General features: G+C 40.5%; 1 protein-coding gene across 1 annotated transcript in view; it reads left to right on the top strand.

The window, feature by feature from the left end:
* The first annotated feature begins 1,490 nt into the window (after positions 1–1,490).
* The window catches only part of afap1l1a (actin filament associated protein 1-like 1a), a 30,766-nt gene continuing 19,663 nt past the window's right edge, over positions 1,491–12,593 (top strand). The window contains exon 1 of the mRNA XM_075481034.1: positions 1,491–1,580. Coding sequence (XP_075337149.1) covers positions 1,520–1,580 — 61 coding nt within the window. The 5' untranslated portion in view covers positions 1,491–1,519. The remainder of the gene's footprint in view (positions 1,581–12,593) is intronic.

Here is a 12,593-nt window from a genome sequence, read left to right as displayed (position 1 = left end):
AGCAGGGAGTGCAAGAAGTGAAACAAATAAATAAAGAGAAACAAATAAAATCATTTAAATGAATTTAAAAACAGGCAACAGTCTAGATAAGTTAAAAGATATTTCATGCATAGACACATGAGAAAAGAAATGTCTTTAACCTGGATTTAAAAATGTCTACATTTGGTGAAAGTTTAATCTCCACTGGCAGTTTGTTCCACTTGTATAATATGTATAAGATTTTTGTATTTTCTTGTATAAGATTAGGATGTAGAAGTGACACAGTGTAAAAAGGATTTGCTTGAATCACAAGGGATTTTTCTGGGTTTGAACTGTTGTAGTGAACAAAAAAATAAAAGTGCTTTTCTGAAGGCCTGCATGCTGAGTAGCTTTTAATTAAGCTGGAAATGTACAGCTCCAACAGATGAATAATGCATCAACATCGGTGAAATTAAACTTTATTTTCTGCACATGCAAGCTCATATTATTGCATATTGGTGTGGGTTATGCACTGTTTGCTTTTTGAATGACTGCATGTATGTCCATCTACCTCTAAAAAATTCTCATCTGCTGCGGCAGAGACGATGTAGATGGATGTTAGAACCCAGAACCTGTTGGAGGTATCAGTCTTCACATGGCCCTCCTCTGACTGGCTTCTGCTTCTTCAAACTAAGAGCACTCTGACTGCTATCAAGAGCAGCTAAGACACTGGTGACTCATAAGGGCTTCACACAACCCTGTGTAAGAAAAAAAAAGAAAGAAAAAAAAGATTGTGTCGCATTTAGAGAATTTGTCCACTGGCAGAAATCTTATGTGATACTCATGACCATGTCCGCCAAAAAAAGATGAAGCACTGCCAGTGGGGACTGTCCACATCTTTTCCTCTCATCAGAGAAGGAGCCTTAGGGAAGTGGTGATGAGCTGAGAGAGAGAGTATCTCTTAAATTGAGTGAAACCCTATTTCGGTCAGAGGAGGCCTCACCTTTAAACCACCTTGATCTGTCAAAGGGATTATGATTTATTGTGTCATTAATTGTTGACTAGATAAATGTGCCACAGAGAATACAATTACCAGCAATTCCTTTGTTGGTTCATTTTAAGCCAGAAAATTAAACCTATTCAGCGGGATGAATGACTTTGTTTATGCATTTGAGATCCAAACGACCCAGTTGTATCAACCATATGATTGAGGTGGGTCTAATATGCCGCTCATGCTTTTGCATCTAAGTGGGGCATCTGGCAAATGTGCTGGCTGTTCGCTGTTTAAATTGTGTGCAGACTCTACCTACAGGGTGTGTAAATGGATTCACAGCTCCATCTGCTTTTGGCGTTTTTAGTGGCAAACTGGGTTTCTCCCACATGCTCCCATTTAGGGAGGGCTCTGAAAGTAGTTCTATGCACGCGGTAGACTTTAGGACCCGGCAGAGAAAGCAGCCTGGCCCGACCTGCTGATCTGTCTTGTATTGAGTGTATCTGTCAGCGGCTGCAGCCCCCCACACGCCCTCACGCGCTCACTCACTCACTCATGGGCCCGCACTGAATGGAAGCAGCTCTCACATGGACAGCATTTAGGAGCGCGATGGACACAAACAGCACCACATGTAAGTGTCGGATACTCTTCCAGTCCTGAAGTACTGCTCGCGGGTGTTACTGTTTTACACCTCTACGAGATGCTGTCAAAGTGGATTTAGATATGCGTGTATGTTTAATGTGTCGGTTGCTCATTTCCTGTGGCTGTCAAAATAACGCGCCCCCCTCCACCCTCACCTCCAATACGCGCACCGCGTTCCCCTCCCCTCACACCTGTAGCTGCAGGACAGTGCCAGGTGTTTCTGGAATTTGGGTATTAACGTTTTTGTTTTTAACGTGCTCTGCTCTTGTTGCGCCTCATTACTCACTTTTTCATTGGCCTGTATATGTTTTGTTGGTGTTTGTTAGACAATTCAGCGGTAGTTCTCTAAGGCCGTAAATAATGATGCTTGGGTGTCCCAGGAAACCGAGCCAGGATCCAAAGTGTGATTGTTGCTGTAGAAAGCGAATCCTACTCAGCCTGAGTCAAGTCAAATATCTGCGAGTAGAGATGAGATCTAGATTGGGTGGGCTTGCTTAGGATTGTTTGATATTTGGACACCACCGGCATTGGATTTCCTGTAGATTTACAGCCACTCGTGTGTTGAAATAGCTGCAAATAAAAGATGTGTTTCCACACCATGTGTTTTCTTAGGGAGGGGCTCATTAACCCCCCTGAACAGTAACATTTTTCAACATTGCAGCAAAAACGCAGATACACTCCCTCCACTCTCTGGGCTTTTAGGAGAAGCTTTAATAAAGGAGGGTGTGATCTCATGCAGGATTTTATCACACGATTTTCAGATTTCTGTCTAAAGCTGAACTTAAGTTGGATAATGTTTTCACTCTCCTGTTTACTTAGAGAGCCATATAAAACAATGTTTGACTTGAATGACATTTTTTCTCATCTGACAAGAGCTGAAAGGAAATGGCGCAAACTGCATATGTGGTGCTTTCTCATAGTCCCATTGCCTTTTAACAGACCTTTGGCTACTTTAAGGCACTCTTGACTCCCATCCTGACCTTGGCTCTTTTCTACCCTTCCTTTTCTTAAAAGCCTTTGAGGAATAACATGGATGTTGATTGTTACCCATGTGTTTGATGTCTATACAAAGTATCTGAGGAAGGAAGTCTTAAGGTCTTGGGGTGGGAGCAATCCTCATCTGTCATTCCTATCTGTTCTCAACACAAACACACAAGAATGTCTCTCAACTGACCGAGCTGTGTGTGTAGGTAAACAACAGAAAAGTAAACATGCCGTGATCCCTGGGGATCACCCGACTGTTAATGCTGTCTTTTAAGTCAGCTGATTGGCTGCTGCCATATGACTTTCACTTGATTAGTCTGAAATGACACACAGTGTTTGCTTTGAATACCCAAGGTGTTGTTTTCCAGTGGCTCGTCTTGTCTCAACAGTGCTTTGAAAACCCAAGAGGGTTCGATTTGTAATGATGTAAGACGGTAAGAAATTGCAAAACGTTAGCTCAGCCTACAGCTTATGGGTACAGACACACATATGCACAAATAAAATGGACCAGAGAGATATGGAATAAAATACTTGCACACTGTGCTGAAATGAAACAAGTGCACTTAGATAAAATGGCTCTTCCACTTCAATACGTCGGTACACTGCCTGCAAACTCCTGATTGCCAAACCAGGAAAATGAGCCCCTCCCTGCACTTTTAAGGATTGGTTTCTTAGATTTGTTACGTAATGCAACCCTGATTGTCAGAATCTGTGGTTTGGACACTGTCATAGGTGCACTAATGAAAAAGCTAAGCTACGGTGTTCACTGCTAGTTTCACTCATTATTATTTATCTATGGCTAAGCTACGCGCGCAGAGAAACTCTGATTTTAACCCGATTAAGAGTTTATTATGAATAAAACACAGCCATGTAAACAGAATGTTCTGATTAACTTAACACGTGTAAGATCATATTTGGAGTAAGCAATAATTGAATCAAGCAATGTGGAGTATGCTGATCTCACTGACATTATTCAGACAGGTATACACCCTAATCGGAATATTAAGTCCCAAGTGCAGTAAAAAGAAGACACACTTTCAGAGAAAGGTAGAAAACCAAGGAAGCTAATGTGTCGTGTTTTAGGGATATAGTTATAATTAGGACTTTGGGTGGGTGAAAGATTTAACAAGATGACATTTTGTTGGTATGAGTCATTAATCAAAGGAAGCTCTGGGACATGTAAATGGGAATATAAATAGCGTATCTGTTTGCAGCTCTCATATAAACCCCATAATTAGAATATTCCAACTATTGACCCTGGATTAGTTGCTGTGTATATATAGAAACAGCCTGCTGTATTCAATTATCGGTCTGTCGTGTGCAGCAGAACATGCAATATAGCTTTGACATAATCTCCACATATGTGCATCCCACATGCTACAAAGCATTTTGCCATTTTTACACGTGGACATCAGAGATGTGCGAATAGTTGGTCTGGACTTTTTCCACAGTTTCTAGATATGTAGTGTAAACTGGATTTATGGGACCTTTTTTATTCATTTTTGTTTACACAAGCACCTCCCAGTGGTCTATTGTCTGGCAGCGATGCACTTTCAATTCATGAAATACAAGAGGGGGGGTGGGTTAGTTTCAAGAGTACTCCGGTGGCAGGATGTAATGCAAAAAGTTTGCTGAGGAATTTCTTTACGCCACTTCAAGAATGGCGGATGAGGCTTCTGGATGACTGTTTTTGTTTTTATATCAATACCACATGCATTTGAATTTGATAGATGAGTGAGTGGAAAGCAACATACAGCTGAAAAGTATGTGAAGCAACAACTCTTATCATCACTTGAAGTAAATGTTCTGGACAATTAGCTGCTAAATTCGCACTCTGTCACACCCACTGATCTTCTAGACATTCAACTAAGAGGCTTTGTTGAAAATGTCTGCAAGACATATGTTGTGAATGCTGCAAACATTTGTATTTTCTTTTCATGCCGCCCTTTCAGAACATCTCTAGAACGTTTCAGGACTCCACTGGATGTCTGAAAACAGCTTTTGTCTCCCTGTTTTGGCAGTGAGCGTAATTTTGTAAACACTGCCGGGGCTGCACCATGTTAGAAAAACATGCAATATCATTGTCGAATACAGTGATAATGGTATGATTTACGATATCATGAACAAAGACTTCGATATATGGTGCTGATTTCAGATTTATCAAAGGGGCTGCATTACACTTCTGTACTTGTGCATGCTAATTATTTGCAGACCGTGTACAAAAACAGAACTTCCTCTCTTTGGAATGGAGTTGTTTAGCAGACGCGTTTATCCAGAGTGACTTACAAATGAAAAAAGTCCTCATTAATACACCAGTTTCTGTTCTATTTAAGGTCAAATTGTCGTTGTGATGTTGATACTATGATAACAAAAAGCCATAAACACTACTTAGTGCCTTTGACGATGAAAACTGTTTTCATGCATGCAAATGATAGCTTTATTTTTTTAATGTCTTTTTTTTTTCCTACTTGGATCATCACCAATGTTTCTTGGACACTCCAACCTCCTGTTTGCTACAGTCTTCTCTGTCTCAGTCATTACGGTTGCTGCTCTCTTCAGCTCAGGGAAAGTTTAGATGCATGAATAGTGGTGTGCCAGCACAGGAATGTCATCATAAACAACAGGATTATAGCTCTTCTTCACTGAGAAATACAGTTATTATCCAGATTGGTGGGCTTGATCGTCGTTGCGTAAATTAGTTTGCCAAAAGCATGAATGTAGACCGTATTCACTGTAGAAGACCTGCACTCCATCTTTAAGTTTAGATAACTACCCTATTAGCTCTGCTTTTGTCTCCTAGTCTGTCAATGTACAGGTGCTAAATGCTAATGTGCTCACCAATTTGTCGTTTCTTTGTGGGCTGATTGATGTAGTGTTGGTAAGATTGACTAGAAGGAGCTAGGAACTTTAAAGGTATTAGCTACTTAATATGCCTTGTCCAAGTCAGCAGGGGCAGTGGCGTAGAAAAGATTTGACTTCCACTGTTGTCTCAGTGTGAGGTGTGAGAAGCAGAGCATCAGGTGGGTGTTACAGGGGAGAGGCTGTCCCTGCAGAGATGCATTGCAATGGTGGGATTGTCTGTGATTTAGCCCAGCTGATATGATGAATTGTGGCTATTGTAAGGACTTTTTAGAGAATGTGCAAGAAGGTTTGGACCAACAATGATCTACTACATGGACTCAAAACATAAACAAATGCAACGTGTTGTTCATGCAAGCACAAGTCAGCAGCATACATGGAAAAAAAAAAAAAAGATCCTCACTCCATTCATGCCATGCTGCTCACATGATACTTGTGGTGCTCCACTTTCCACTTAGAAATATAAGCAGTGTGTCAAGATTGCAATGGCATTATGTTTATTTTTCAAGCAGAACTGAGTCTTCATTTTATTCAAGACAGAAACATTGGATCTGGCAGCAGCTGAATTAAAGCACGACTGTAAAAGGGCAGAAGGGCTAAATGAGAATGCAGTCTGCTGTCGTCATCTGGCGAGAGGTGACTGACCCCACCCAGTGGGCATTTATGCAGTATTACTCATTATATATTCTATGACCTCCATTTTCTCAAAGTTATTCAAAGCTTTGTTTTTAAAAATATATTTGTTAAACATATATTTATTAAAAGATTGCTGACGTATTTTTGAAAGCTGAGTTTTCCTGTCTGTTTTAGCGAAAGCCAAGTTCAGGCTCGTTGATTTTCTGTGTCCTGGAAACCGTTGTCTTGTGCACACTGTGCACCATGCCTGTCTTGTTTTTTGGAAGTTTTGAAGTCCTTGTGGGTTCACACTACAAGGCCGGTCAGTGGCAGGGGGTCCCACACACACACATACACACACACACCCTTCTCTGGTCTTTATTGAGTAATTACAGACAAGTCTCTCTGTTCAGTAATGTTACAGCATTATACAACAAGCTTGAAACTGGTGTCTCAGTCTGATTTGCCCAAGTTCTTGTTGAAGAGAACTGGAAGATTATCTTCATGCCTTCTCTCGCTTGAGTCTGATATGATATTACATGCTGGAAGTATCATAGAGCTATGGGTGTTTTTACTGAAGTTCAACCAAATTCTGATCAGTTTCCAGCAATGAAAGCATATCCAGTTAATATCAGCTCAGTTTGACCTCTCTCTTCAAATCCTGTTGTAAACCATACTGGAGATAGATAGGTTCATTTAAAGGGGACATAATATATGTAAAAAAAACAAACATATAATTGGGTGGCTGAAGTGACTAACAATTCAAAGACTGGGACTTAACAGCTGTCTGCTGCTTTATTTAAGCATCCCTTTATGCAGTGTGGTGTGTTTACCATCCATGGCCAGTTCAACATATGAATTATAACAAGATGCAGCCGAAAAGAGGGACCAGTACCAGCTGTCTGTGGCCAAACTGCAGATGGGGAGAATTTAAGCGTTCGGGAATAAAATTTCCAGCTTAGTGAATTGTAGTATAAGTTTGGGCTGCTAGTTTAAACTGCCAGGGTTGGCACTGTGTGCTTTTTCACATGGTATAACATTATTTGAGCTTTGATTAGTGTAATTTGGTGTCAAAATATGTAAACATGGCTGTCCAAAGTTTTGTACCACCACTAAAACTGTGCTCCCTAAAACTGGCTGACAAGAACTTAGGTGTCGGACTGAGAGGAGGGCTGTTGTACTGCGGTAATTTGACCAAAGCATTTCACAGGCATTTGATTAAGACCTCAAGAAATTGTGTCAACTTGTGATGAATAGCATAGTCAGTCTCATTTAGAAACAATTAAAAGCGCATTTAAAGAGCAAATAGCTGCTTCTCTGACTTCCTAAAAATGAGAAAATGCTGCCTGTTGTGAAACTATTTACAACAGAGCACTGCACTCCATTTACTCTGATATGCAATGTATTTAGAATTTTTTTCTATCACTGACTTGGATGCCGTCTACAATAATATGGTGTGAGATTTAAGGGCAGGGAGTGTCCCTTCCAATAAGGTCCCTTCTTACATAAAAACAAATAAATAAGAAAAAGACTTTACAGAGATTCTGGTGATCAGTCGTATATAATAACACATTCAGTATGACATATTTGCATGCCCCATCATGCATGAACTATATATTATGCATGGCTATAGATCAGCCCTGTAAGATGTGGAATTCCCCTCTTTAACCCGAGCAAGAATAGGGGCTTACTATGATTCATATGGTCGAGATGTGTGCCGAGTATTTGTCTGAGTCTGCACATGTGGGAGTGCAAATGTGCGTTGTGTATCGGCAATGGACATTTTCAACTGTTTATATAGGGTTTCCATGGAGATATGCTACAGGCAACACTACAGCAGTGCACCACAGAGTGTCTGTAACACTCTCAAATGTTCCCCTGTTGCAGAATGTGGAGCTACTCTGCCTGGGGTGTGCGTGCACACAGGTACATGCAGTATACCCAAAATGCAGATTTATTGGAGAGACTTGGCAGAATAAGACTTACTTAACCTGTTATCAGTTGCCTTTTCATTTTTGTTACTTGACAGCAGCCATAAATTCGACATGATTCCTGTTAAAGTGGTGCTGGAGGAAGTTAATCCTCAAGGCTCTCTACCAGAAACCATATCTTGTCAGAGTGTTTTTAGGAACGAGAAGGCCTAACACCATGATCATTTAAACTTTGTTTACTGAACAATTTTCAAATGACACGATCATTTTTGATTTCCTTTTGCTCTGCTCAGACAACAGCACGACCTGGGTAAGTCCAAGAAAGGACCAGGGTTTGGGATAAGTGAGTGACCTTCCACAACATTGTCACATGTTTGAAAGCCTTTCTGACACAAACCTCTATGGCTTAAAGGGTCTGTTTAAAAGGTGTAAATGACAAAATCTTGATCCTTTACAGAAGCCGTAAACACCTTCTTGCAGCTTAATGTTGCCAGAGGGTGGCAGTACAGGCTTTTAGCCGTGATTCAGTTGAATAAGTGTGATAGTTGTTCTAAATGGAAACTAGAGTTTAAACTTGGGGAGATATAAAATAACTACTGCGGAGTACATCCACAAGAGGAAATCTCCTTCAAGAATTGCTTTAATCTTTGGGAATATTTGGTCATTGCATTTGTGAAGATGCTGGTCAGTTTGTTTGTCGGTTTGTATTCAGATATTCTAAATGTGATTCAGAAACGTCTATAGAAACCTGTCTGGTGCCCGTTCTTTGTTCTGGGGCTACTGCAGAAATGTGGTGGACTACATGGAGGAGGACTTGCATTGTCTGTATCAATAAATGGTTTATTTCAAGGGAAATGAAAGGGGATTTTCTGTTTTCTGTCACTCTACACAACTCAAAACATGGTGATGAATGAATACTTGGAATTGATAAGCGCATACATTCCCAGCAACACAGTGTGGTCAGAGGATGAATATTCCATTGCCTTTTCAGTCAACAGAGCTCTCTGGGTGCTAGACTGAAGAAAAAAAAACACCACTTTTTAAAAAAGCATTTTATAGCTTTCTTAGGTGTTGATAACCTTGACTTTATGTGACCCAGGTTCATCCTTTATCCTTTTGTCTCAGTTCCTGTCGGTGGAGTTCTCCAAAAAGGTTCAGTGAACTTTTCAACAGAAAGATCAAAGAGTTGGAGGTGGCAGACACTGCCATTAATCTTGACATGTTAACACTTGTTGATATTTTTACTAAGAAACCTTCTAAAAGGTATTTTATTCAATTCTTGATTTATTTGTTCAGCGTTTTTATTTAGGAATTTTGTATGATGGACAAGCTGTGAAACGGGTTAGGGTTAGGTTTAGTTAACTGGCATGACTCAACGTAACACCCCTCTGGAATATCTACCTGTACCCTTACAGGTATGCCTACAGGTTTAACAGCTGGATACAGATGCTGTTAAACTGCTTGTAAAAGCAACAGCTCCACGATCCAAAAACAGGGAGAGCACTCATCAGACAAGATGACTGCTCACTATTATGCTGAGGGCTTATATGAAATGATAACAAATACTTAAGCTGTCAACTAAATTACTCAATTATTAAACAACTTTAACCTCCGTTGTTTACACAACCATCAATTTTAGCTTTAGTAATGATTTTAAAGTGTTATCTGTGTTTTAGTCAAGATGCAGTTTTGTTAAGCGAATGTTGGCCTTGTTAAAAATGAAAAAGCTCTTGAACTACACAATACAGGGATGACTAGTCATACCTGATGGTTAGATTGACATGACAGAAAAAAAGACACGGACTGTGTCTCAGTTTTTTTGTTGAAGAACTGAACAGAGTGCTCTGGTTAAAAATCGTGGTAACCCGGGGAATCCAAAACTGAGACAAAGCAGCCTCTTTTCTCCTGTTGTTCCTGAGTGTTTCAGTGTGTCTGTGTGCATTTGCAGGCTTGTCTGTTCTGTGTATATCACCCCTTGTCTGTTCAACATCAGTAATGCCGGGCTTCCACTTGCAAAATAGCATCTTTCTCAGTATGTGAATACTTTTCTGTGAACGAGACATAGCATTGTGGTGATCTCATCGGACTTGGGGCAGATATGGGATCTGAATAATACTGGCTGCACTGTAGAGCTTTTGTCTGGCAGAAGGCTGAGTCAAGCCCTCTGTGCCATCCCAGACCTGAATAAATCAGGGAAAAAAGGAAAAATGAGAGCAAGGGTTGAGAGGGGGCAGCAGGGAGACATTACTTCATAACGATCGGTTCTGTGGCCTTTGACCTTACTCCATGTTTAAAAATGCCCAGATGCAACTGTCGCCACCTGGACAGTGGTACTATTCTGCGATCAGGCTACTTCGATCCATCTGTTCATTTTCTGCTCCTTTCTGTTTTTTTCTCTGTCTTTTGGGATTTCTGGAAAAATCAGCCAACCCCACAGTGCAATTAGGGAAAGGCTGGCCATGGAAATGGGACAGTTCACCGATCAATTCAGCTTTTATGTCTTGACACATAATAGATGTCAGATGATAGATGGGGAATAAAGAATGAAGCAGAGTTTCTGCTCACTGCTGGTTACCCTTTGCATGATGTCACATGTCAAAAGGGACCTCTTTACCGTTTGTCTGACACCGGGTGGCGTTGGGGCTTGTCGCTTGCATTGCAGATTTTTGGACCTAGCGTGTGTATGCAAAATGAACCTGATGCAGGCTTGAACAGGTCTGGTTTACATGCATCTCTAAAACCCTTTTGAATACTGAATAATGAATGGCGTCAGCAATATGTCATTCAGACATTGGTTTTCCGATAATATTACTCAACGCCTCAGTTAGGTACGAATGTGAAAGTGACAAAAAGCAACGAAATATTTGCAATTTCTACTAAATTTGTTTTAAGTCAAGCAATGTATAGCTATAAAGTCCTCTCACGTTATATAATATCTCCATAACAGTTCATATATGTGTGTTAAGCATGCAGAGGTAATGTTAAATTAAACAGTGGTGGAGGGCGGCAGCTTCCAACTCCACTTTTCTACATGTTGAAGATTACTGAACAATCCGTGCTATTCTTGTGAGGGTTTCATTGCACTAATGTAAGTGTTATTGTTATCAACTCGAGAAGATGTTTAACTTCACCTGAGCGCAACCTCTCCACCGTCCCTGTTGAATGAACAGCCGCATAAACACACAAAACGCCAAAAAAAGCCACATGTGTCTTTTAACATGTCTCTTTGTCTTAAAAATTCACATCCAGCCAACAAACGCACTGCATTGTGTTGAACCAAATGGTGGTGGATGGGAGCAGTTGAACATTTTGACAAAGAAACTTCAGCTGCAGCTTTGAACAGTTTTCATTTAGGTGGCACAGATGGAAGGAAACCTCCTTTGTGTTTGAATGTCTTGCGTCCTGTAAACGATATTCTCCATTACAGTACCTCTTTTATAGGCTGCATTTCTCTCAGCCCTTGCATCATGCATTATAAAAGACTTGTTAAAGCCTGATCTCGTCCACCCAAGAGTCCCAATGACTTTGACCTGATTTTTGACTCTGCGGCAAGCTTATTAAAGTGACGTTTTTAGAAGGCGTAAGCCAGAGATTTGTTTGACACTGTCAGCAGTCTAAGTTAAGCATCTTTCTACGTCCCAGAGATTTAAGTTTAGATAAGTATGGAAAGTTATTGTGCAGCGGAATGCATATTTTTTGCTTGCGTGCTCTTCACAAATGTAAGAATGTGAAATTGCATTTGTCGTAAGCGATCTGCTGAGGTGTCCGTTTGCAACTCAGTGTGCCAACCAGGTAGCTGCTGGTAAAAGTAAACATCTGGGAGAACAGTTATACAGCCTGTATCCTTGGATATCTTCCATCTCCACTGCATGTAATGTGTTTATACATTTTATGTATCACAGAGTGTGGGATCTTTCCTCTATTTTATGATAACCTGAGGCATCTTCCAAAGTGTAGTAAAAACAATAGGGAGATCATGTTGTTTCTCCTCTCCCCTTAATTTATGTACCTTTACAAGTCTTTCAAAAGAATTAAGCTTTTCCACATGCTCTGCTCACATGCCGATCCAGATTTGTAGCTAACGTGTTTGTCAAAAAAAAAATTACAGCCAGCTATGAGAAAGTAATTCCCACCCTCAAAGGGTTAAGTTGCTAAATAAAAGCTGAGCTCTGTTATATTGTTTTTTCTTTGAAATATAGCTCTGCAAGCAGACGTGTTCAATACTATCTGGTATAGGATCTAGACAGCGCAATGTGAATGGGGTCACCAGAGACACTACAGTAAAAGGGGGAATGGGCCACCTGACAGGAAGAGGAAACAGAAGGCCGGAGGTGATAGGTGATGTCATCAACTTAGTGAGGAAGTTCATCTCTACAGGGGGCATACGGGGCAACCCCATAGAGTTGGCCACCTCATTAACCCATGTAGGAGAGGAAAAGCAATTTGTTGGCAACCTGGAGAATGAATCAGTCTTTTAAGATCTTCACTTGTTCATTTATCAGAGTCCGTTTGAACTTGATAATCTATTTGGTGATTTTCTTTATTTCTGTGTATCTGACACAATACAACAAGCTTTGATCTTGCTGGGTTTTGGGGTTTGGTTTCTAAGTTAT

This window comes from Odontesthes bonariensis, chromosome 13 (genome assembly GCF_027942865.1).
Source record: "Odontesthes bonariensis isolate fOdoBon6 chromosome 13, fOdoBon6.hap1, whole genome shotgun sequence".
Taxonomy (NCBI): Eukaryota; Metazoa; Chordata; class Actinopteri; order Atheriniformes; family Atherinopsidae; genus Odontesthes; species Odontesthes bonariensis.
This window is presented reverse-complemented; position numbering and strand designations above follow the sequence as displayed.